General features: G+C 42.6%; 1 protein-coding gene across 1 annotated transcript in view; it reads left to right on the top strand.

Annotated features, from left to right (window-relative positions):
• Positions 1-25,006, top strand: part of OXSR1 (oxidative stress responsive kinase 1) — a 783,663-nt gene that overhangs the window by 282,345 nt on the left and 476,312 nt on the right. Inside the window, exon 4 of the mRNA XM_086940877.1 lies at positions 6,158-6,299. Within this exon, the coding sequence (XP_086797003.1) occupies positions 6,158-6,299 (142 nt within the window). The remainder of the gene's footprint in view (positions 1-6,157; positions 6,300-25,006) is intronic.

Below are 25,006 nucleotides of genomic sequence, written 5' to 3'. Positions count from 1 at the left end.
CCATCGACCTTCTTAAATACTATGTTTAGTTTTTTTCCAAGGGTTGCGACTCTATTTTGTGCGCCGGCTGACCCCATGGGTCCACTTTCATATTCATTAGGAGGCTTTCCAACACGTTTCCATAGGTGCCTTTTATGCCATTCATGCCGATTACTCTGGTGTCCTGGCCAGTGCAGAGAGAGCCAGTGTCATTACCGGTGCAAGAAGGTCGAGAGTGCTTGACGCCGATTGATTCTTCATCGGCACCGTATAGAACCGATCTGGTGCAGAGTTGCCCAAAACCAATTCTACTGCCATCTGAGCAATCGTCAACATTTTTGCAGAAGTCACCACCACAAATAAGGTATCTTAGAGAGGCTCAAACTTTAATCAGGATGTTGGAGGAGAGGGTGAGATTGTTGGTTTAGATCCAGATTTTGAAGGACTGGAGGTAGAAAATGGTCTGGAGACCTCTCCAAGGGTATTGTGCCACCTGACGTCCCATCTAATCACACTGTGATCAGAAAAGTGGCGGAGTTGATTAAGTTGCCTCTACCTTCTGCAGAGTTGAAGTCCAACTTGTTGACTGAGGTGCTTCTTTCCTCCACGTCATCATCTTAACTGCTGTTGCTGTTTAAAGAGGCTCTTGCTAAGCCTATCCTAGAAATATGGCTAAAGCTGGTGTATTCGGCAGTGGTGTCAAGGAACGTTGCTGGAGGTACAAGCCGGCTCAAGGGGATCCAGTGTTTTTATCATCACACCCAATGCCTGAAAGTTTGGTAGTACAGGCTTCTTGTTTCACTAAATTGTGACCTGGCTCTTTTCCAGCTGACGGGGATTCTGAGAATGGAGCAGCCTGCCAAGAAGGCCTTTTCCGGAAGTATGGCATTAAAATCAACAAATGCTACTTGTTTATTAGGGAGCTATATTCATGTTTGATGGACTCTGCAATGCAAGCCATTCCAAAGTTGCCTGGGGCTCTCAACCGCATTTTTCTGAGCTCCTGAATGATACTCAAGCAGCGGCTTTCCAGGTGATGCAATCTGGTCTGGACACAGCTGATTCAGTGTCTCTGGCTATGGTTTCCTCTTTGGCCACGTGGAGCCATGCCTGGTTGAGGGGATCTGGCTTCTTGCCAGATGTACTGGCAACATTGATGGATTTGACCATCTATGGATCATGGCTGTTTGGTGCCAAGCTGGATTCAGCTCTGCAAAGTTTAAAAGATAGTAAGCCAACTACTAGGCCCTTGAGTCTTCAGTCTCAACCTAAGGATGACAGACAGTTCCAGAGTTTTCAGCGAGAACTCATCCTTTTGAGGGGAAGGTTGGCAGCAACAGCAGCAGGCTTCGAATCCCCTGTATAGAAACTACAGGGGAAGGGGCAGAGGTAGTCAGCGTGGATCTGCCCATCAGCCAGTCTACTTCTACTCTTCTTCCTCCCAGCCAATGTTGTAGGAAAGCATCTCTAGCTTCAAATTCTTAGATCATGCTTACCCAGTGGGAGGATGGGTGGCTTATTTTCTGCCTCACTGGAGGTCTGTCACTACAGACCTCTGAGTTTTAGATCGAAAATGGGTATGCCCTACTCTTCTTGGAGTATTCCCCCCCTCCCCTCCACACACAAGGGCTTTGTTCGGTAGAGCATCTTCTGCTCCTCGAAACGCAAACCCTGCTTCAGGAGGGCACAATAGAATTTGTTCCAGAGTAGTAACATAGTCGGGGATGTTATTCCAGTTACTTTCTGATTCCCAAAAAAGGATTGTTTGTGGTCAATCCTCGACCCCTGGATTGTGAACCTGTTCCACAAAAAGGAAAAGTTACAAATGCTGACCCTAGCACAGGTGCTTCTTGCTTTGAAGGAAGACTGCATGCATATGTTCACATCCCCATTTTGAAATATATTCGTCATCTCAGTTTTATGGTGGGGTCTCAGTGCTATTTGCGGTCCTTCCATTTGGTCTTACTTCCGCACCTCAGGTCTTCACAAAGGTGATGGCAGTGGTCACAGCGCATCTCAGAAGGTCGAGGATACCGGTATCTGAATGATTGGCTGATCAAACCAAAGTCGCCAGAAACTGTGTTGCTCCATTTGCGATTGGAAGCACTACTGTTGTTCAACCTGGGTTTTTCTATAAATGTACCCACGTCTCACCTGGAGAGCTCTCAGCAAAACCTGTTCATAGGGGCAGTACTGGACACTACAGTGAGTTGTGCCTTCCCGCCTCCACAGAGGATTCCGGACATTCAGGCTGTGATTCTGCTGTTTCAGAACAGAGCTCTGCTTCCAGTCTTGAAGGTCTTTCACTTGCTCAGTATGTTGGCTTCCTGCATTGTGTTGATCAACCATGCACGCTGGCACATAAGGGCTCTTCAGTGCTGCTGCCGCAGACCGTGCTTTCAGCACAAAGGAGATGTCCAGGAGTTTGTCACGATCTCCAAAGACCGTGCAGCGGATCTTCAATGGTGGGATGTGTCCGGCAGTCTGTCTCAAGGGAAGCAGTTTCACCCTCCACCTCCAGTGGCCACAGTAATAATGGATGCCTCCACCCTAGGGTGGGGAACTCATCTTGGGGGTCTGGAGATCAAAGGCTTTTGGTTGCATATCAATCCTCTGTAATTGCAGGCAAAACGTCAGGCTCCAAAGGCCTTCCTGCCTTCCCTTCAGAGTTAGTCAGTTCAAGTCTTAATCGACAATACTACTGCGATTTGGTATATAAACCAACAGGGATGAGTAGAGTCATATCTTCTCTGCAGAGAAGCTCTTCGACTATGGTCCTTGGCTCAGGATCATCAGGTTTGCATTATCGCAAATCACTTGGCTGGAGTTCTAAATGCAAGTGCGGACAGTCTGTTGGCATTTTTCGGCTCATCACGAGTCTCACCTCAATCAAGTGGCTCAGCACATTTTCGGGATGTGGGGGATTCCTCAGTTAAACCTGTTTGCCACTCATGAGACCTTGCACTGCCCGTCATTCTGCAGCCTCCAGTACAAAATGCAGGGAACTTTGGGGAACAAGTTTAATTTGGACTGGGACTCCAAGCTGCTTTATGCATTCCCTCCCCCTACCCTTGATTCCACCATGAACTCTAAACAGAATATCTGACTGGACAGCCCAGTGCAGTAATCCTACTAATAGATTATGATCAAATGAAGTACAACATAAAGACCTGCACAGTTGCTCAATGCTGCGTGCATTAAAAAAAAAAAAATTGTCTCAACTTCATACTTTTACTTGTAATTATGTTGGTTGTCTGTTTACCTACTTATATACTATTGCATGACCTCCTCTGATGTGTCTGTAAATAGTGCCTTTTGTCCCAGAGTTGTGTCTTGAATTTGTGACCATTTGTCTTGAATTGTTTCACTCATGTCCTGAATTTGCACTCATGCCAGTTAATCACCCTACCGATAAACCCCTCCCCCACACTCCTCTAGTGCAGAGCTGAAGACCGCCTCGCTCCAAGTCTGAAGCATGAGAATGCTCAAAGGGGAAGCAGGACCTCAAAGCCTGTTCTGATTGGGGAAACCTACAGACACGTGCACAACGGAAAGAATGCAATAGACAAACCTACTGACAGACCATCAAGTAATAAGGCACATTAACTTTACAATAGTGACCAGCGCTGCCAAGCCCAAACACCACAAGACCATACCCCAAGGAAGAAGCACTTATCTGGCTGCTGTGCAATGAAGAAATGGGTTGTGCTTTTCCTTAGAGATGTTCTTATGGGAGGACAGAGACCGCTGATTGGTGGCTTCAAGTTTGCGCTTAGATTCTTGGAAGTTGTGGTGCTACTCTTGTTTCATGGTTTCATATGCGGTTTTCTGTGGCTCCTGAGCAAATAAATGGAGAAAGAAAAGCATAATCCCAGCCTCCGGTCCTGACATAGAATCCCAGGTATCCAAGCATATACAAATGATACCGGATTAGTCTCATGTACCACTAAACTTAAATCAACAGGAGGCAGGAAGTAGGCAAATCTGAATGTGGAAATGAAGATTCAGACTCGTAATAATGATTCAAGATACAAACCCAGTTAGCTTATTTGTGTTTTTTAACGTGACCTCCACATTGTGGCTGCCCGTTCTAGTTCTACTCTAACTCAGCAAGGATACAATGAATATCTCACTGTCTGAAATGAATACTTCATAGCCCTCTTTGTCTGTTCTTCCTGGATTTAGTGCACTTACGTCCCATGGACTAACTTTATATTAACCAAGACTCTAGCCTCTTTGGTCCAATCTTTTCACTTAAAAGCAAGGGAGGTTTTTGTTCAATTCTGTGAAGTTGCTAAAAAAAACAGTTTGACTATGGAATTGACCTTGGATTTCAGGGTTTGTTTCTGACCTAGAACAGCAAGGTTTTCAACCTGTTCTTATTGCTAAAAGGCAGCAAGATACCCACTTTCCTCTACTCCAGGTGCATACAACGTGACTGTGTCCTAGATACAGATGCCTCGTCATTTAATGCGCAGACAAAGAGCTAATGCTGGCAAACATGTAGAAATTAGCTACTGACCTCGATTATTGAGTTTTAGAAAACTCATATTCCGTAGTCCTTTCACAAAATCGTTTATGAATATGCTTCATAGTGTTTTTCCATTACCACGTACCCATCTTGAATTGTGTTTTTTTGTACTGGATGACTACTTTGCATCAAAATGAATTCTATTCATACAGTGCATTGCATTTATAGTACTTCATGTAGTAAGTGCTGCTTCAAATAGCGAATTTGAAAAAGCATATTCGAAAAAGCTCAAATATAAGTTTGAGAGAGAACAATTTAGCTCCGTTCATTTAGGGACATATGGTTAGATTGCTAATCCAGTACAATGTTGCGTAATCTTAGGCTGCCTCAGTTTAGTTTCCTGATGTTGGATTCTTATACTCAGAAATTTAGGAATTTAAAAAACTAAGGGCCAGATGTAGGTAATCCCAGATTACCGATTCTTAAATACCGAATCATACGGATTCAGTATTTAAGAACTGGCAATCGGGATGTGGGTATTTTTACCGAATTCAATACCGAATCGGTAAGTTTCGATATTTACAGATTCGGTAATTACCGAATCAGTATTTGCCATTGATTCCTATGGGCCTTGAAGCCCATAGGAATCAATGGCAAATACTGATTCGGTATTTTACCGAATCTGTAAAATACCGAATTGTCAAGGGGGACAGGGTGTCACTTTGACACCCTGTTGCACCCCTGTTTCTGGCTTGTGTGCCATGTGACACACATACATGCCCTTAGGGCATGTATGTGTGCCACATGGCACAGGTGTACATGCACAGATGTGCATGTACACATAAATTCTTAATTTACCACCCAATAGTATTGGGTGGTAAATTAGGAATTCCTAAGGGTCTGTGGCACTGCAAACTGTGCCACCTACATATGGATTTACAGAATCGGTATATTTACCGATTCAGAAAAATACCGAAGCGGTAAATTTACCGATTCTGTAAATTCCGAGCCACCTACATGTCAAAAGCCAAATACCGGTCGGTAACGGCCGAAATCGGCCGTTACCGACCGGGTGACCTACATCGTGCCCCAAGTGACAGATTGAATTTATCTCAGCAACGGGCAGTCACTTGGGCCGCATCCCTATCCATAGTTTTTTTTGCCCACAATGCCACCTCAGTTTGGACCCCGCCATATTTATTCAGCCTGACCCTGTTGCACTTAGAAGCAGTCAAGCCCAAACTATCTGGCCAGGTACTCCCTGAACCAGAATACAAGCAATCCAGGGCCAGTTTCGCCCTTAATATGGGCTCATCAGCCAGGTATGGCTTGATTCCGGTGGCAAAGTAAGCACTGTATCCACGTCTGGGCATACCCATGCATCAGAAAAAAGTGATGAATGGAATTAATCTCAGCAACTGTTGCAGAAATTTAGGAGATGAGCATTTATACATTTGTTTAAAACCCGTTGGCTATTAAATACCTACTTTAACCAAATTAGTATTGAGTCAGTTACTTTACAGTGTTGCAATTTTTCAGCTGCAAGAGTAAAATGATTTTATTTTCTGCTTCTCACCTGTAGAGATTAAAGTTTATCAATATTCCAAATTACAGGGTATTTCATACACAGACTCTAGAGTAATTGCCTTTATTAAATATTGATTACATAACTTTTCCTCATAATCAATGTTTTTTCTCTTTCCACAGGCTCGGTACTGGACATTATTAAACATATTGTTGGGAAAGGCGAACACAAGAATGGAGTTCTAGATGAACATAGTATTGCCACAATGATGAAAGAGGTGTTGGAAGGCTTGGATTACTTGCATAAAAACGGGCAAATCCACAGGTATGACATTATCGCTACACGGATACTGGTGCAGTGAGGTCATTGTTATCTACCCAATGTAGTAACATTTTCAGATTGTTTGATATTTTTATATTTGTGATGACAGATGGTCTTGGGCACATCTGTTTTTTGAGAGGGTAGGATATATCGTTGCTACAGCTACCCACATTTCTTGCCAAAGTGATTTTAAACTATTGGTGGAAAATCCAATAGTTTTACAATATAACCTGTAGAACCGTAGGAATGTAATACCTACTCTTTTATATCAACATTTTGAGTGAAAGTTCCGAATAATACCTATCCAGGTGAATTGTGTTTAGAACAAACTACATATTCGACCCTTTAATGGTGCATTTTAAGGCAGGGCTTTGCTTGCTTCCATGAGGGACCCCCCTCCCCAGTTAGTCTGTTTTTTCCCCTACAGTTCTCTGACGATGGCCCTCTCTTGTAGGTCCGGCCGAAATGTAATACAGGCTGGCTTATTGTCGGGGGTTTTGCATTACAATTGTTAGGGGGAATACCTGAGATTTAGAGATTACGCCACATGGTACAATTGAGACTTGGCTTGGGTAATTACTCCATTGTGGAGGCTCGGGAAGAACACAAACTGAATGCGAGCAGATGTTCGCATTGTGTGCGATTTTCGAGCTATTTTAGCTCGAAATACATCCTTGAGAAGAAAATGGGCTAGAGATTATTTTGCGTTTAAAAAAATAGCTCGAAATAGCAGAAGGTGGCATTTTGCATAATGCATAATTTCGCATAATTGTTTGAGCATTAAATGTAATTTTCTTTGTCAAAATGATTATGTATTTCTCCCAGGATCAGTATTAACACAGACTAGCGTGGAGGAAGGTACTTGTGTGAAGAGATTAGAGGAAGAAAAGGACCTGGGAGAGTTAAAAATGTATATTTGTTTTATGACTATAAAAGCAAATGAATAGTGGATTCTACGTTCAGTTGATGATTATGTTCACTTTTGGTAACCGTACTCACTGCAGTGTGGAGATCTGAGGAATGAATAAGGGCACTTATGTAGTACCGCTCGGCAAGCTAAATATTCTGTAAAAAAAACATCTTCACTGAGAGGAAGGTGGGTAATACACAGGATTTATTTTCCGTGAAAGGTTATATTTTTTTCTGCAAAATAAGTGTTTCATTAGACAGTAAAACGTTTTCCATCGTAGTGGCCAAATGACCCTAGAGTACATTCCTGAGAACACCAGGAGCTATTATATAGATCTTTGCAAAGTTTCAATCATACACAAGTACACAGTTTGATGTGTGTCCCCCCTCGTGCTCCTGTAGTTTAGTACTGAAGAGTGGAGACCAGATGTCTCTTTTGTTACCTGCTCCTTACCCAGAGCAGACAGTGATTGTTTAATTCCTTATTGAAACGTTTTTGCTCTAGATAAAATAGGTGGAAAACTCATCATTCGGGATTTAAAGGAAGCAAAGAAAGTAATTTCGAAAGAATAACTGCATTCATATTTAGATTCTGTATCTTGAAGCTGGATCTGCCTTTCCTTTGATAAGTCCAATAGGTGCAAGTCTTGTTCGGCCAAATAAATGAGCGGTGCGGGGCTTATCCATGCAGACTTGGCCTACCGCTACTATTCCATGCAGATTAATGCTGCTCTACACCAATAGGATTTGATGAATGCCCTAGACAGGGCAAAGGGAAGTGCTAAGGTGCCAAAGCTATGAGGGTTAGCAATCCTGTTTCAAATTTTTTATTTTGTTATTTAAAAGATGCTCTTAACCCTGACTCGCAGCACCCAGTGCTCGTCCAGAGCACCTTAATACTGAGCTGCAACAATTTGGCTGTGGCCTACTTTTTTTTGCCCGTGGCTTAGAAGCCAGAAAATTGCAAGCGTCAGTCCAAATTACCAAGAGCTAACATTTTAGATGAGTGGAAATATCTGCACAAATATAAGTAAAATAATGTTCTCACAAATTAGAAAGGTCTTGTTACTTTGTAGGCGTTCATTTGCAGTGGTCTTGTTCGAATGTTGAGGACTAACTCCTTCGGGAGTCTAGTCTGGCGCTCTACAAGAATAAATAAATAAAAATAAGCAGCTCACTTAGCACCACCTTTCACGCCCTTCATCATGCTACTGATGGCCTTTCACTGCCCATCCTTGCTATTGCTGATTTCCATCTATTCTTGCTCCCAGCTCCCCATTTTTTGTTCCCCATTCTTGCACTCGTGCCCCAGTCAAATATTTCTTCTATTCCTCTACACCGCAATTGCCTGCCCCCTCCTGTCGCCACAGATCAACATTACTCCCCATCCTCTGACCCCCATGCTGCAGCCTACTTCTCTTGGAGCCTGCAGTCATCTTACTAGCAGCCGCGTCTCACAGCTCACATACTTCTCTCGAATTGGTTGTAGCCAGTCACATCCCTCATCCTACCTAACTCCTACCATCATAGTGTACAATTTTCTGGTTTATGCCCCATTTCCCAATGAAATCACTTGGTGAGAAGTTGTAGCCTGGCCCTCCACGTGACAGTATTTGGCTTTCTTTTCTACTTTTTGTGGTTGCCTTACTTTTGTTTATTTACATAGCCGTTTAAGTCATTTATTTTCCACAGAACAATAGTGCTTCTTCTGGAATCTCTGCTGCGATTAACAAATAAACTCACAGAAATACAGGTAATATTGTGAGGGGTGCGTTTGGTGGTGTGCTTGATGGTGCGTTTATTTAGACAATACTTTACACATCAGCTGAGCAGTGGGATTGCGCTTGGAATAAGGTTGATACAGGCAGACAGTTAGTCAGGTTGAGGGTAAGTGAATTTAAGAAGGATTTGAGGGTGATAAAGAGGAAGACATGCACTTTGAACACATGTTTGAATTGAATGTGGAGTGTTTGAGGAGCGCTCTGTTCGGCTGGGAGTGAATTCCAGTTGAAGGGGCACCGTAGGTGAAAAATACCTGCATGCAATATAGGGTGCCGTGGGTGTGGTTACAAGGCTTTGTTGACAAATCACTCCTCACATGTGGCGATGGTTGTATTAGGATCACTCCATGAGCTAGGGGCTGATGACAGTCTACCAAACAGCTGTCAGAAGTTGGATTAGAGCTTAGTTTCTGACAAACAGCTGACTAGATATTGAGGACAGGATCGGTTGGTTCCGTGGGAAGAATAAACATATTAGTGTATTATCTACCAAAGTCACAATGGGAGATATGAGGAGATATCACATCACCAAAAAAGGTGGCCAAGTGAAGGGAATATAAAGGGACCCACTACTGAGCCTTGGGGTATACCTTTGAATTGTGAGGTGAATTAAGAATGGGAAAAGTAGAAATGACTGAAAATGAGTGGTTAGAGAGGTAGAATGAAAACAAGTGTTTATGCACTTCCCAATTCACTGCTTCAGAGCACTACCAGAAGTATGTATGTATATATCACGTTTGGATTCAGATACTTTTTTTTGTAATTGTAAATTATATGTACAAAGCGCTTACTGCCTCTGACAAGGCTTTGAAATGCTTACTGGTAAGTAGCACGCTACTCCGGAACACAAGATGAATTGGTGATAGATTAGTAAAGGGAAAATATAGATTGCTACTGGGAGTGGTGGACGTGTTTGTCTGTTAGTTTGGTGAATAAGATAAAGGAGGAAAGAGTTTGGAAAGGGTTATTTGGGACTCCACAGGAGTATAAGATTTTTGGGATGAGTGAGTGGCGGTACAAGGATAGTTTGATAGAGGTTTAGAATGAGTCATATTGTAAGGGTTTGTAAAGAGTTGTAGTTTTTTCCCCTCCCTGGGCAGTAGGTGGAAAATATATAAATATATAGATGCATACTCACACATAAAAGGTATGCATAATTAGAGATGTTAATATGATACCCAAAATAGTTAAATGACTGTTGTGGGAAATGTTGGGCTGGCTCATCCAAACCATTATCAGAACATTGGAACGTTATCATACACGTGACATAGCCCGGAAATGTAATTTAATTCAAAGGACAAATGCGTGTTTTTAAGGTATTTATACTGGGGTTTAGGGTATTGTGAGTGCAGTAACATAGGGGCTGGGTTTCAGTACAATTATAGGAAAAAAATGAAATGGGTGTGTTTACACCCCCTGAATACAAAAAGAGTGATAATACAAAAAGAAAGGGAGTTGAGGAGATTGTCTACCCTCAAAGTAAATAAGGACAGTGATAATTAATTATAAAGTTACCCGTGAAGTTGTGATGTAAAGATACTCCCAGCACAGTGACTCCCGATGCAGTGGCCCCACGGTATTGACTTCTGATGTAATTACCTGCGAAGTAATGACGGACAACCTCTTGAACATCTTTCACTTTAGCCAATCCGCCACTGAGCCCATCATCCAAAGTGCCTCTCCTCTCATGGATTAAAATAAACAGTATTACTTGCGCTGTTCTCCTCCACATAGTTACATTTTTCTCTAATTACCAAAGAACCAGTGAAACATCTGAATGCTGGAGCAGGAGACATCAGACCAAGAACCTGAATATGACGACATTTCGTCATCTGTTCCTCCCACAAGCATCCGCACATACGATTATCTGTTTTCTTACCTGTGACTCAGGCAGTCCTACTATCAATAATCATGGCTGGAACAGCACGTATATCTTAAGGCTCGTTCATCATTCATTGTGGGTATAGCAGACTCCATCACTTTGTTGAAGTTTGACTGGCTTCCTGCCGACAGTCTGTGCTGGGTCCAGACCAGCACCTCCTCCATACCACCCAGCACTTACACAGACGCGGCGGAGTGTGTGGTGGTGTGTGTTACTTTTTTACATGCTTCTGCCGGCAGCCAATGTCCTTAGCTGGAAGGGGTTTGGTGTAATCCTGGGAATCTCTGAGTCAGAAGGAAGGCCTACCAACGCCTTCTGTACTCTTTCACCATCCTTCCTGTGATCACCGAACAAACTTGTTTACACGTTAATCAATCTATCTGGCAGTCTCACAATAGGCATGTGGACAGACGTGGCAAATGTTTCCAAGCGCCTTTCCATCTAAATCAAATTCCCAAACTTAGTCTCTTAAAAAATAGTCGTTTAGGCGTACACACAAGGTGGTAAACTTGCAATGTTTCAATCAGCAGGAAAAAAAAGTTAAAACCAAAGCATGATATGTGCCCAAAAAGTCAGCTCTGCTGAGTGATTTTACTGTCGGAATACTTACAAAACCAAATGCTAAACACACTGTGTCTCTGGGAGATAAGGAGGGATCAGAAGAGGGCCATTTTCCACTATAATAAACGCTGCTGCAAACCTCCTTTGGAATCCAACTTCCGCCTGTGCTTCCCCTTTCACACACTCCAGATAAAACAACCAACCAACAACGCTACTGCCAGCAACACCAGAACTGCCAAAAACTGCACTAACCAACATGCCCCCATTGAGTCAGCCATCAGTTCCCAGAACTGAGCCTGATGCACCAAAGAATGTTTGCATAATGGCCTGCGCTGCATCCACCTCTGTGAAAACCTTTCTCTCCTGAGGTTCCCCCTTAAGCTTAGTGAAATAGCTCAGTCACACTCATTCAATGTTTAAATCTTCCTCTATGGCCAAGAGGGCTTTATTCTTACTCGTATACCTGCTAACATGAAACACACTTTTGTCATCCCTAAATACCCTATTCAATTTGATTGCTTCTCTCTTGTCCCCATCGATTTAAGAGCAACAACACATTACCATCCAGTGGGTGTAGTACAAGCTCAAGAAGGATTGAAGAAGGAGCTTGCAGCACTTCGGTTAGTGCCTCTCCACAGACTAACGATTCAACCGTAGCATCCAGCTATATGTAAGTTTCAACAGCCCACAGTTTGAGTGCCACCATTTTTTCCAAGGTCGAATCTGTGCTACACTATTAACTTTGTATAGCTTTGAGCTGTCTCCGTGCTATGCAACAAGAAATGCTCACCAAATTCTCAGGTGGGACCTAAAAACCTGGAATGCCACTACCAGCCTCAGCAGTGGAATTTCTCCCATGTATTGGGTATGGTGGACGGAGGGTACGCTAGTGACCTAATTGATCGTAGCATATCTGCTAATCACAGCAAGTGTACTCATCCTCACACCACAGCAACTCATGGGGCAATTTCACTTAGTCAAGCCAATTCAGAAAACTTCAATTTAAGTCTCCACATGGGGCATGATATGGGAGCTACTAATCTTGTGGTTATTAGGATCCGTCATTCTTAGATTCTTTATTTTAAATATGCATTCAAAATTAAGAGACAGACTGGACAACAGGAAAACCTAGTCAGAATTTCAGCTCTGCCTGTAATGCAATTGCCCTTCTCTCGCAGCCTTTCCGTATGTCTTTGCACATAAGTAATATCTACTGGCATTTATGAGAGTACTTTGTACATTCATTTAACATGACATAGTAGGTACTAAAAACAAAAAAAAGCTGTTTTCCCTGGCATCTACTATGTAGAAGGTCGGAGAAAATGCCCACGAAGTGTTTTTTTATTGCTTTTTCACTTGTTCTTTAGTATTGTGAATTACCAAATGGAACATATGTATGATAGTTAGGACTACCAAGGGTGCTTTCTGTTGTCTACTGGATTGAGAAAATTAATGGTAAAGGTATTTTTTCAGATGCATTCGTTCCAAAACGAGGACATTATAAGCACCTCTGCACCCATTGTTGCTCATTACTGGGTCCAAAGACAGTTTTGCCAATTGAACTCCAAACTACTGTTCTGTAGCCACATATTGTTCTAGTTTTCAGCTGCAATTCCAGGATGACCTTAACCCTACTGACAGATCATTCCCTTCATCTCACTCCACAAATGCCTGTGCATCACCTGCTGCACTCTAACCTCTCATTTTGAGCTGCACGCCTAACTCTAGAGCAGTGTGCAGACCTGACACTGCTTGGCTTAGCATACTCTCCACCTTCCCTAGATTTCCAAACTCGAGGCCCCTTACTCACTTACCTGTGACTGGTTCTCTGACCAGTCTAGTCCCTTTCGGACCCGGCATCTTCCACCTGAGGCTCGCCCCTCGCTTCATATCCTCTTCTTTCGCTTCTGCTTCGTATATCTTTGATGTCCGCTTCCTCCTTCAAGGCTCTTCTCACTTTTTAAGCCTCTTTGTATACCTTTCATTCTTGCTTTTGAACCTCTTTTCAACTATTGCCTCATATCTACTCTTTTTCACCCTCTCAGCCTCTGCTCTATTTGCAACTTGTGCGCCCTTTCCCATGCTCTGGTCTCTGTTGCTCTTCTCACAGCTGTTCTTCCTCAAATTTCCTGCCTCCTGCCAATAGCAAGTGAAGAGCGGGACTCCTTACCTGTTCCTGACGCTTTCCCGCATCTTCTTCTTGCAAAGAATAGTCCCACCCACTACCACCCTATTGCGCACTTTCCCCAGGACCTACTTACTGGTGGCGCTGCACATGTATGCAGTGTTGTGCCGCTGGTGCACCAAATTCACTCAAAAGGCACACCCATTTGCACCTAGACCGATCCCAACGTCTGAAACCTTGGTCCTATTACTGCCCAGTGATACTCCGCTGCACTCCTGATCACTTGACCCCAGGCGCTGTCTCCCCCTCTTCTTCTGCAACTTTGCGCCTCATACCATGGTAGCAGCTTTCAACTGCACCCACTGCTTGTTCTCCTGCAGCCACCCAGCCACCCCACACAAACACCAACAATGCCTCCATTATCTCCACCCAACACCAGGCGCCAGATTAAACCTGAAAGTCAAAACCCACTTGCATGCGTGTCGCTTAATACACGATCTCTCGGCAAACATGCAACTGAAATATGGGACATGCTGAGCAGCGATGCACCAGATATCCTCTTTAATACTGACAACTTGCTCAATCCCACATTGGCTTCCAAAGTCGCTACGCTATCCCAGCAGGCTACAAGATCGCTCTACAGGACTGCCCTCACAAGCCAGGAGGAGGGCTCGCTATCATCTTGAAGGAATCTATCAAATGTACTACATCCACAGAGAATGTCACCCCACTTGTGAAATACTTGCATTTCAAGCTGCAAAGCCCTGAAAACTTCACCCTGAATGGAACCCTCACCCACCGACCACCCAGATCGGGACTTTAGAGCCTAAATACTCCTCGGCAATCTCCACTTCTGCCTGGAAGACCGAAACAACCCCTGCTCCGCAGCACTCCTTGGAAGTGTGGACAACATTGGACTTATGCAGCTAGTTTCACAACCAGCATACACTGCAGGACACACATTGTGCACCACCAGCAACAACAGCGAATACAACACCACAATGCTGGTCACTTGAACCAACCACTCCATCATCCGCTTCCAAATCAACACACCAAGTCAACACCACAGCCAGTAAAAGCGTTTCAAGCTGCAGCTGGGGAAAAAATCACAGAAGCAGCCTGGCTTGGTGCCCTAAGCATGGATCAACCCAGACGCACAGACAACCTTGTCCAGGACATCAATAAATACACCACTGAACTGCCCCGTACTGATCCAATCCAACTAGCATAGTACATCAAACAAGCAGGCCAGCTGGTACAAAGAAGTCCTCCGAAACATCAAGCAACACTGTAGACCGCTACATGGGAAATGAAGAGCCAGCCACAACATCACCGGCAGAACCACCTACAAGGCTGCACTCAGACGCCATCACCAGCAAATAAGAAACCGCAACAAAAAAAGCTCTGGTGGACAGCATCAAAGGAAGCTTCAACAGCTGCAATGAGATTTTCTCGATCATCAAGGACTTTACTTCGTCCTTAGCCACTGTCTCCAGCATCACTACCTCCAAACAACTCTGCGACAACCTATCCAACTTCTTCCACAGCAGAGTTTCAAACACCTACAGCAACGTTGCACACCAACTCTACCACAGAACTTATTGGCAACCTACCAACCACAATGGCCACCTGACCGAATGGACATCCCTCACCAGAAACGACACTGTGGTGGTAATGCAGACCATCCACTGAGAAGCTCCAACGGACTCTTGCCCCACCACATGTACAACCTGGAAACATTACCAATCCGCACTACCCTGACCCACATCATCAACACCTCCATCACGTCCCCGCTTTCCAGGATGAATGGAAACTTGCTGAAATCTGCTCCCCTACTCAAGATGCTTGCACCTGACCCATATTAACTGAGCAACTTCCAACCCATCTCCCTGCTGCCCTATCAAGTCAAAGTAATTGAAGGCCATCAACAAAGGAAATCACAATCCACCTGGAGCTGTACCAGCTTCTAGGCAACACCCAATCAAGATTCAGAAAGAATGACATGTCTGAAACAGCACTAATTGTGATAATTGACATTGAAAGCATCCTGAACTGAGGGAAAACCGTAGCCCTCATCTTGCTTGACCTCTCCATATTTTTTTACTCTGGTCTCCCACAACACCCTCATGCGATTGGCGTACGAGGATCCGTACTCCAATGGGTCTGTTCCTGCCTCATAGGAAGAACCCAAAGATTCTGACTGCCACCCTTCACATTTGAGACATCACATAAGTACCCAAGAACCTGATATGTGTAGTCCCACAGGGATCGTCCCTCAACCCCACCCTTTTCAACATATAAATTATACCACTCACCAACATCATCAGATCACAAGACATTGCTGATGACACCCAACCCTACCTGATGGACAAGTCCAGGAACACCAGAACCAGCTTCAACAACCGCATGAGCATGGGTGACTGGATGCGCACCACATGCCTGAAGCTCAACTCTGACTAGATGCAAATACTAGTATTCGGCAACAAGAGGTCCAAATGGGACGCCACCTGGTGACTGTTGGAGATAGGACCACAGCCTATACACACAGACCACATCAGAAATCTAGAGATCATCCTAGACCACAAGCTTAACATAACAGAAAAGCCAATGCAGTGAGCCCCTCCTGCTTTCACATCCTACGCATGCTGTGAAAGATCTTCAAATGGTTGCCACAGAGCACCAGGTGGATAGTCACACAGACAGTCCTCATCAGCAGGCTGGACTATGGCAACACTCTCTATGCTGGAATCTCCCAAAAAAATTTACACCAACTCCTAACCTTCCAGAATTTTGCCACAAGACTATTTCTCAACCTCCCATGCCGCTCTCACATCACATCACACCATACCTCAAGAAACTTCACTGGCTCTGCAAAAGCGCAGCCCTTTAAAACTTCCCTTGCACATGCAAACCCCTACATAATGCAGGGCCAGAATACCTGAACAGTTGCATACGCTTTCACCAGCCTGCCAGACACCTTTGCTCTGCCTCCCTTGCACACACTCCCCACATCCGCAAAAGCAGAACAGGAGGTCGCTCTTTCTCCTACATCAGACCCAAAACTTGGAATGACCGCCCTCAAAACATCAGAACCACCTCCTCACTTCTTGAGTTCTTCCAGAAGTTGAAGACCTGGCTTTTAGAATAAACTCTGGGGGGACTACACACCTGCCTAAGCACCTGGATACCTTCATGGGTGATTAGTAAGCTATATGAATAGACATAGCATAACATGAAACTGCTCATTACTGTCTTATTTCCTAACGTCCAATACTACCACACTGACGAACTACTACACAGCTCAGGCATATTTTATTTACATGGCAAGAATTGTGGAATGTTAAAATCAAGAACTGAAATACACCAGAACCACATGGACACAAGGCATTTGCACTGCTCTCTAGATGTATGTAGGTTTGTGATGTATATACGTGTACATTTATATTTATCAAATCCATTCCTGTAATGTTTAGTCGTAAACCACAAGTACTACTATAGTTAAGTTGCATTCAAAAGTGCACCAACAAACAGAAGGTGATGCGTTTTGGCTCTTGAACCATGTTCAAGTAGATCGCCATTTTGCGTTTGCTGTGCATTTAAGACTCGTAGCATGTCATGTGCTTTCAATAGACACAAAAAAGAGTTACATTTAACACGTGCATTTCTTGAATTTGTTTCATGAATAAGTTGATGAATTCATTCTAAATTAATTTGACAAAGTATCTACCTTAGAGTCCATTTGTTTGACACTAATTCTGAAATGATCAGGGTCAATTACTTAATGGATGAGTGCCAAACAAACCATGTTGCTACTATATAGTGGGAGCCTCTTCTCAAATGCCTTCACTTACTTTTTGGGCTCTCCCATTTTGGAGGAGAAGTTTAATTATGGAAGCAGAAACCAGAAGCAAGGATGCCGTTGTTGCACCTCCTATAAGGAGTCTAACACACATTATGTGCTGTCCTACATTTTTATCACAACGTAAAATGCATGGATTGGAAAATGCGGGTATGAACCTGCAAAGCAGCAGTCTTGTCATGTTTTAACAGCATGAAAGGCATTTTAATAAATCATTATGTAAACTATATGTACATTATACAAAATATTCTGGACATTCACTAAGTTAAAAACCCAACTTCTAATCTTTCTAGCAAACTGAAGTATGAATTAAATGATTTTAGATTGAGCTGACAACCTGTTTATTTAAATATCTTATCAATTTTAATTGTAGAATTTTAATTAACTATCAATAAATAAACATTTTGACTCGAAGTACTGCAGTGAGACTCTAGTGGCTCTAAAGTCAAATGGATCCGCTGTTGGGACTGTCATTCTGTGTGCTCACAGTTTTTAATATCACTAGCTGCCCTGTGCCTTTTATTCTTGGTATAACGAGTGCCGAAGTGTTGAGTGTCGGAATCTGTTATCCTGTTCAAGAAACCGCTTCAGCAGTGAACATATGCCTTACCGACTGCTAATTAATGTTTTACTTTCTAGTCCTGAGGCATTAGTGTTCCTGAGTCGTTCTCCACCCTTACCCGTTTGATTACATCCTTTTTACTGCTGTGTGTAAAGAGAAAACATTTTCACTACACATGTCTGAACTAATGGTTCTGTTTTTTCTTGATTTGGAAAGTTGATTGAAAATACTTGGTCCTCAGTTCATTTACATTTGTTTAGAAGTAGTCTGCTCCCACTCGTCGCCTTTGGAGTCATCTGTCTTGCAGCTGGCAAGGTTCTTAAAATCGAAACCTCATGGACATGTGAAGGGGCAGCCAAATGTTGCTCAGCAACCAAAACATGGCAACCAAGCAAAATGATGAGATACGCACACGGTAGAACGAGTGGCAAACTTTCTGAAACACCTATTGCATAATGCGGTGAAAGGTTCAAGTTGATTTAGTGGATGCTTCGGGAGTTTTATTGCGGTGCAGAACTACATCCAGTTTCAGTGGGTTTATATGAATGCTGATGTTGATTCAAGCAGTTGCCTTGTTGATAGTGATTGTAAATGAGCTTTGAAAGCCTGTCTGGAAACATGTTTATATTTTAGCCAGGGACTGTTCTCCGTGTATTTTCATGGTATTTTCATGGGTATGATTCTTTGTGTAGATTTTAATCAAGGATCTAATTCCGAAGTCAAATAAAACACAAAATATTAGAACAGGGTACATAGCATAGCACAAACTAATCATTTTCTAATATATATGACAAATGCTAAATTCACTCAAAAGTGACGGAGCTACTCAGAAAAAGGAACACTTGTACTCACTTAGAAGAGGGTATTGTATTGTAATTTCATTTCAATAGCGCTTACTACCCCTGACGAGGCGTCAAAGTGTTTTTTCGGCGAGTAGCACGCTAGCTACTCTGGGACCCATAGAGTATTGGTGTTGAATTAGTATAGTGAAACTTGCAAGTATATTTTAAGTGGTGGATAGGTTATCCACTCCGGAAAAACCTTTTTCTCTTGTACAACACGTGTGCAGTACTCTGTGAAAATGGCACATATGTTTGTTTGTATTCAAGCCTAAAGATGTATGCACTGAAATAGAATGAGTAGGTATTGGATGGTGGAAAGTTTTGAAATGAATGTGTTTCACGGCATTTTAGGATCATCAGACGTTACATTTATATTGATCTTGTTAGGTCCTGAATTTTAAACGCTGATAGGCATGCCACAGTATAGAAGAAAGGTCATCATTATTGGAGTAGAAATCAAGATCTTTTAGAGGTATAATTCATCTCGTACCAAAAGGTGTGCTCTCTTCTTCACCAAGGATGTGACTCTTCTGAAGGAAGACTTGTCACAACCTATCTCTTAAAGATAATCTGGCTCATTCAAACATGGAATTACCCATATGCAGTGGGAAGAATATAAGCGCTTGGGTCTAGTGGTCAACTCTCTATTCATAATCATATTCAGATGTATGTGGTCATTATCTCGCCTTCCTGTGAAAGTTTGGTATTTTAGGCCTACAATTAAAAGCTACAATCTTTGATTCTCCTATTTTAGTTTATTTTGACTGTTGAATGAAACCATTGAGTTGCATCACTGGATGTTCTGGTTAATGTTGATGTTCTAAAGTCCATGATCAGCTGCTGAGAAATGTACAAATAAATTGGAAGCACACCTTGCACAAATTTCCTGCAGTACTGGGACCACATCCTTTTACCTTCAGTCTTCCTTCATATGCCTCTACAAGATTAGTGAAGGATGAGTGAAACCAGTGTCATTCATGTTTGTACCAAACGTATTTGGAAATAGAGAGGTTTATAGCTTCTATTACATTATGTATGGAGTTGTTGAATCAAGTGTTTCATAATGTGATACATAAAGCATGATTTGTTTACTATTTTTTTTGCACAAAAGTATAGACTTAAGAAATGGTGTAGGTAGTGTTAATGAAGTTTTATTTTTATTCTCGTTCGTAATCTTTAATTTGTAGATGTTTTTAACTCTGTGGCATTTACATGGATCTCAGTATCAATGACCTTCCACAACAGAAGGCTTGGTCTATGTGAGATACCCTTACCCCTATTAAATGAATCCTTTACTTATTACCCCCCCCACCCCTGTTTGTTTTAGACTCGTCCTTAGGCTAACCTGTGTGACAGTCCATTTTAACGTTAGAGGCTGATCTTTAGTGTGAGCATCTTTCTTTAAAAGGCAACACTAAGCTTTGACTAGGAGCCTTGTGATACAGTCCTTAAACTCCCACTGCCAAAAATGCGACTAGTCTTGGTGGTGTAGTTTAAATATTTATGAAACTGGAGACTTTCAAGGGGAGTTAATAAATAATAGCCCTGTGTGTGATTCCAGTCCAAGTTCATTTAATATGGACACTGAGCTAGGGTACTTATTAAGCACCCAAAACCATTTGCATAGATTATAGGCAGGCAGATGCGTAGCACCATTCTCAAAAGGTCCACTTTTCTGTTTTTGCCCATGAAACTAAGTTTATATACAATAAAGAGACACATTTTCTTATTAACTGAGAAAGTCTTTTCTAAATTGTGTCGGCTGGCAGGTAGGCAGATTAGGGGGGGGGGGGAATGAAACACAAGTGTGTGCGTGCTTGCAAGGTGAGAGTAAATGAAAAGAAATAACCACTTGCTTGCTGCACGACGTCGGACATCCTCCTCGCTCCTGTCCTGATCTTCAGTTTCCTCCAGGCTTCGTGCGTGTTACAGCAAATTGCCTCACCCAATTTTGCTGCTGCTCTCATGTTGGTAACCAGCATGAGAGAAGTGCCTGGACTGCAGGGAACAGACTCTCTGTGCTCTCACGAACACTCTAGGCCTGTGCTTTCTCTAACACAGCTGTCTAAGACAGCTAGCTTTTTATCAAAATACAATCCTTCTGGCTTTGTCAGGTGTCTCACATTATAAAAAGCAGAACTGTCGTAATAAATTGGTGCAACACAAAATCGCGAAGGATGGTAAAATCCTACAGGACACGGAATGACTCACTGTTAACTTTGTGATTGTCGATAACCTTCATTAATACGAATATATGATTTTACCACGATTGCAAGTTCCACGCATGGCATTACCACGCAAATTTTAGTTCGCAAGTGGCTTTACCACGCTGGAATTTACAACAATGGATTATAACACGCGTAGAAACGTCCACTAAGCACAAATGAAACATAATGAAACTGATAGGCAAAAAAAGTATGTCTAGAGTTTGTAGTAACTGCTTAACCCAATCGATTGTTTTTTTTGAATATTCAAAAACAACAAATTACCCTAGATTTATAAATTCTTTTATTTTACTGTGCGCTTAAATATTTATATATTTTAAATAAAGATTATTTACTTACCTTACACCTTCCCGTCTTTCACCAGCAGCCCTTGCTTCCATCCACCATCGAAACAAGCGTCAAAACACGTCTACCAACATTAAAAACGGACTGCTATTTTGACGTACACAGCACGTCTTTGGGGGAGGCACTTTCCTTTTTCTTCATTGGTACTGAAGTGCGTATTTTTTTTCTAAGTAACCTGCTCCTTTGTGTTTTTTTTTTTTTGGGGGGGGGAGACCCCCCAGCCCCCCCAAGTACCAGCCCCCAAGCCCACGCAGAACGACTGGAAGGAATACCACGTCTCCCCCCCCAGCCCACGCAGAGCGTACTTGCGTGGTAGTGGAGGTCGTGGAAGGCACCCGTGTTTAAAAGACGTTTGCGTGGTAAGTGACTCGTGGAAAACGTTATTAGTGGTAATTACTTCGTAGTAAATGATGTTTCCCCATTAATACATGTAATGACTCGCTGTCCACTTTGTTTTTGCCTATAATTCATCTCCATGACCACGAATAGGACATGTAATAATTCATTGTGAAGTTTGCTAATGTCAGTAAAACATTTCAATTAAGTGTCTTTCTATTTTTATAGTTGCTGCAATGCAGCAGTCCGATGCACCAAAACGGTGGCCCAAGCTCTTGAAGGGCTTGAAAAAATGGAGAGTTCTCCTAGAGTTACTAATACCCAACTTGCGATATTTAGGGTAATTAGGAGATTTTGAAACAATGGTACTTTCCATTGAAGTAGGGCTACCGCTCTAAAATAAAACTAGGAGGAGGGGGAAACGCCACATGTCCCCTCCCTTTGTACAGACTTCTGTCCATGTCCCTGGCTCACCTCAGAGCATTTCAGTTTGAAACAGCAGGACGAGGCTGGTTGGTCCCAATGGGATATCAACAGGAGACTGCTTCAGCCCAGCAGCACTGGGGACCCTCAAATGCAGATTGTAATCAGGGAGGCAGGGCTACACAATTTTGTTCTGCCCCTGCTGGGCTGTTTTTGGTGTTTCTGGACTCGTGGTGCTCTTGGTGGTTTGGCCCTAGACACTAGGAGCATGTAATCCAGTACTTCTGACGTCTAAACCCTTGCAATCCATGGGAAGCTTTAATTTATTATTTCACCTCTCTCCCACTGAACCTGTCCTTTGTCTTGGGTGCCTGACACCTCTGCGATGCCAGGTGTCTTTAGTAGCAGCCTCAGGAGTCTCAGAGCACAGAGTGCTCTGCCTGCCAACTCTCACCGAGAACTATGGCTTCATAACCACATGTTAGTCATTAGTCTCTCTGTCGGGGCATCCTCCTTTTGGAAGTTAAACACCGACCGGTCCAGTCCATAGAAGACCAGGGCAGCCCTCGATAGTCCCCACCCCCAGCCGGTCCATCCCTCTGCTGCTCCCAGAGGGTATGGGCCGGGGTAAAGGGGGTGGGGCACTGATATCAAAGAGGAACTTGTGGAGACCATATTTGCCATAGACCATTAATGCCACTTGTTTTTCTTATGGACCAGTGTGAAACTACTAACTTCTTTAAAGTAAGCGAGGACAGACGCCAGGGTTGTTTATTGGCCTCTGCCATCTTTAATATCACAATTAACCTCTTGCAATCCCATCTGAAGCTCCTCACCCTTGATGGTCCCAAGTATTGCGGGTGCTCTTATTGCTTGGGTACTCTATGCTGATGTTGCAGCCTTGTTGGACTGGACGGAGAACATGTTCCATGAATTACTACACTCAGCTTTTTGAACCCAACAAGTGAAAATGCAAGTTGATCCTGGTGGCAAAAGTATATACCCAGAGGAAATATTTGGTTAGTAATGCCAGAAAGCGGTCTACGTCTAAAGTGTCATAATTCTGGCATATGGATCTCCAGTGTCCGACAAGGTGTTCCAAGTGGATCTTTTAGTGCCTTACCCCAGAAGCATTAAGCGCACAAATAGAAGGTAGTGCTCAGTATGGTAGCCTAACTGTGAAAATCCTCTAGCATCAACAACTAGTTTTTATTTCAAACTAATTTATTCGGTGGATATTTGTTCTCTGCAACCTTAAGTCTTCTCACAGAAGCTTTAGTGGCGATGGAAGGCCTACGTGTTTTGTGATCGGATGGAAGTGGAACTTGTGCTGCTTCTTACCTCTGTTATTCTGAACTAAGAAAGCCAGGCAGATGACTTTGACACTATGTAATTCCTTCTGTGGATTTGTAAAATCGTTGAAAATTTGAAAATATAGTATTTTACAGTGATATATTTTTTGTCGCAAACCAGGGCGCGAAGAAAAGTTAATAACTACTATATAGCTCAGTGTGATTTAAATTGCAACAGGATAGACAGCTTCATTTACTGACTCTGGTCTTTGAAATAATTGAAAACTGCACACTCAAATAACACACATGCTACATCAGTGTGGAAAGCTTAAAGCAAAATGTTGCAGTTTTAGTTCTAGTTTTGAGAGTGGAGGTGAAATTGTATCTGTATACACACACATATGTACATTCTTATATAATTAGCTGGAAATTTGTCTAACAAAGAATAGTATTATATTTTAAAGAATATTTAAGTGATATTTTTAGGCACTGTTTAAAAATATTTTTTTCTAAAACATGATAATGATTCTATCCTAATGTAAGAATGATTCTTAACATCTGATGTTTGTGTATAGAAGGACCACACTGTTCTCATCCGGTGTTACAGAAGGCCGATTTTGCAGCAGTGCTGCTATATTGGTTGTATGACGGAGCAACGCAGGAAAATACTTTGCATGCCTTTATCGTGCATTTCTTACCCCACATTTTTTTAAAACTCATATGCTTTTACTCCGTGCGTCATTACCACACATTGTTTAATTATATATACATTTATATATATATATAAACAATATATTTGTGTGGGTGAGACCCCCCACACCTCCAAACTTACCTTAAATGTGTAGTAAAAGCATACGTTGTAAAATAATTTGAGTTTTAAAAACATACGTGGTGAAATATGCGTGGTAAAAGTACAACATGGTGAAAAACATGTTGTAAAGCCTGTTTCCCACTATATCCGCCCCAGTAAAAAAAAACGACCCCCACAGCTGAAAAACCAGCTGCTACCCTTCCAGCTTCCTGTGCACTGCTCTGAAAAACTACCAGGGCTGCTTTGCGTTCCCTGTCTAACCCTGGTTCCCTTGAAAGAACTTCAAAAGGTGCAAAAAAATTCCAGGGATCCTACAAGACTCAATTTTCTGATCTTCTTTCATTTTTTTAAAAACAGACTTTATTAAGATTTCAAATTGCATATGATAATGGAACTACTGATTCACTAGTAATACATATAAAACACCAGCCATCGAAAGACAGCAAGTCCTTTCGCTAAAGGCCATCCTTTCAATTTCAATTGTCCCATTATCCGCATTTGTGTGTCAGGGAAAAGCAAACATCATAAGAACAGTCCCACCCCCAACCCACCACCCCTTACTTAGCGTCATCTTAATACAATAGTTCTCAATCCCTAGGATCTCTTCTTTCAGTCGTTTTGCCCCCTTACAACTCTTGCTCGCTCATAATCAACCCCCCACCCTCCCCAGGTATGTCACTTACTATAAACTCATATATTCATGATCTAGGGTTACACAGCGTGTAAACTGTCGTTCACTCCGATTAGAGAGCCACTT

Source organism: Lissotriton vulgaris, chromosome 10 (genome assembly GCF_964263255.1).
Source record: "Lissotriton vulgaris chromosome 10, aLisVul1.2, whole genome shotgun sequence".
Classification (NCBI taxonomy): Eukaryota; Metazoa; Chordata; class Amphibia; order Caudata; family Salamandridae; genus Lissotriton; species Lissotriton vulgaris.
The sequence above is the reverse complement of the archived record's forward strand: the minus strand, read 5'-3'. Positions and strand labels throughout refer to the sequence as shown.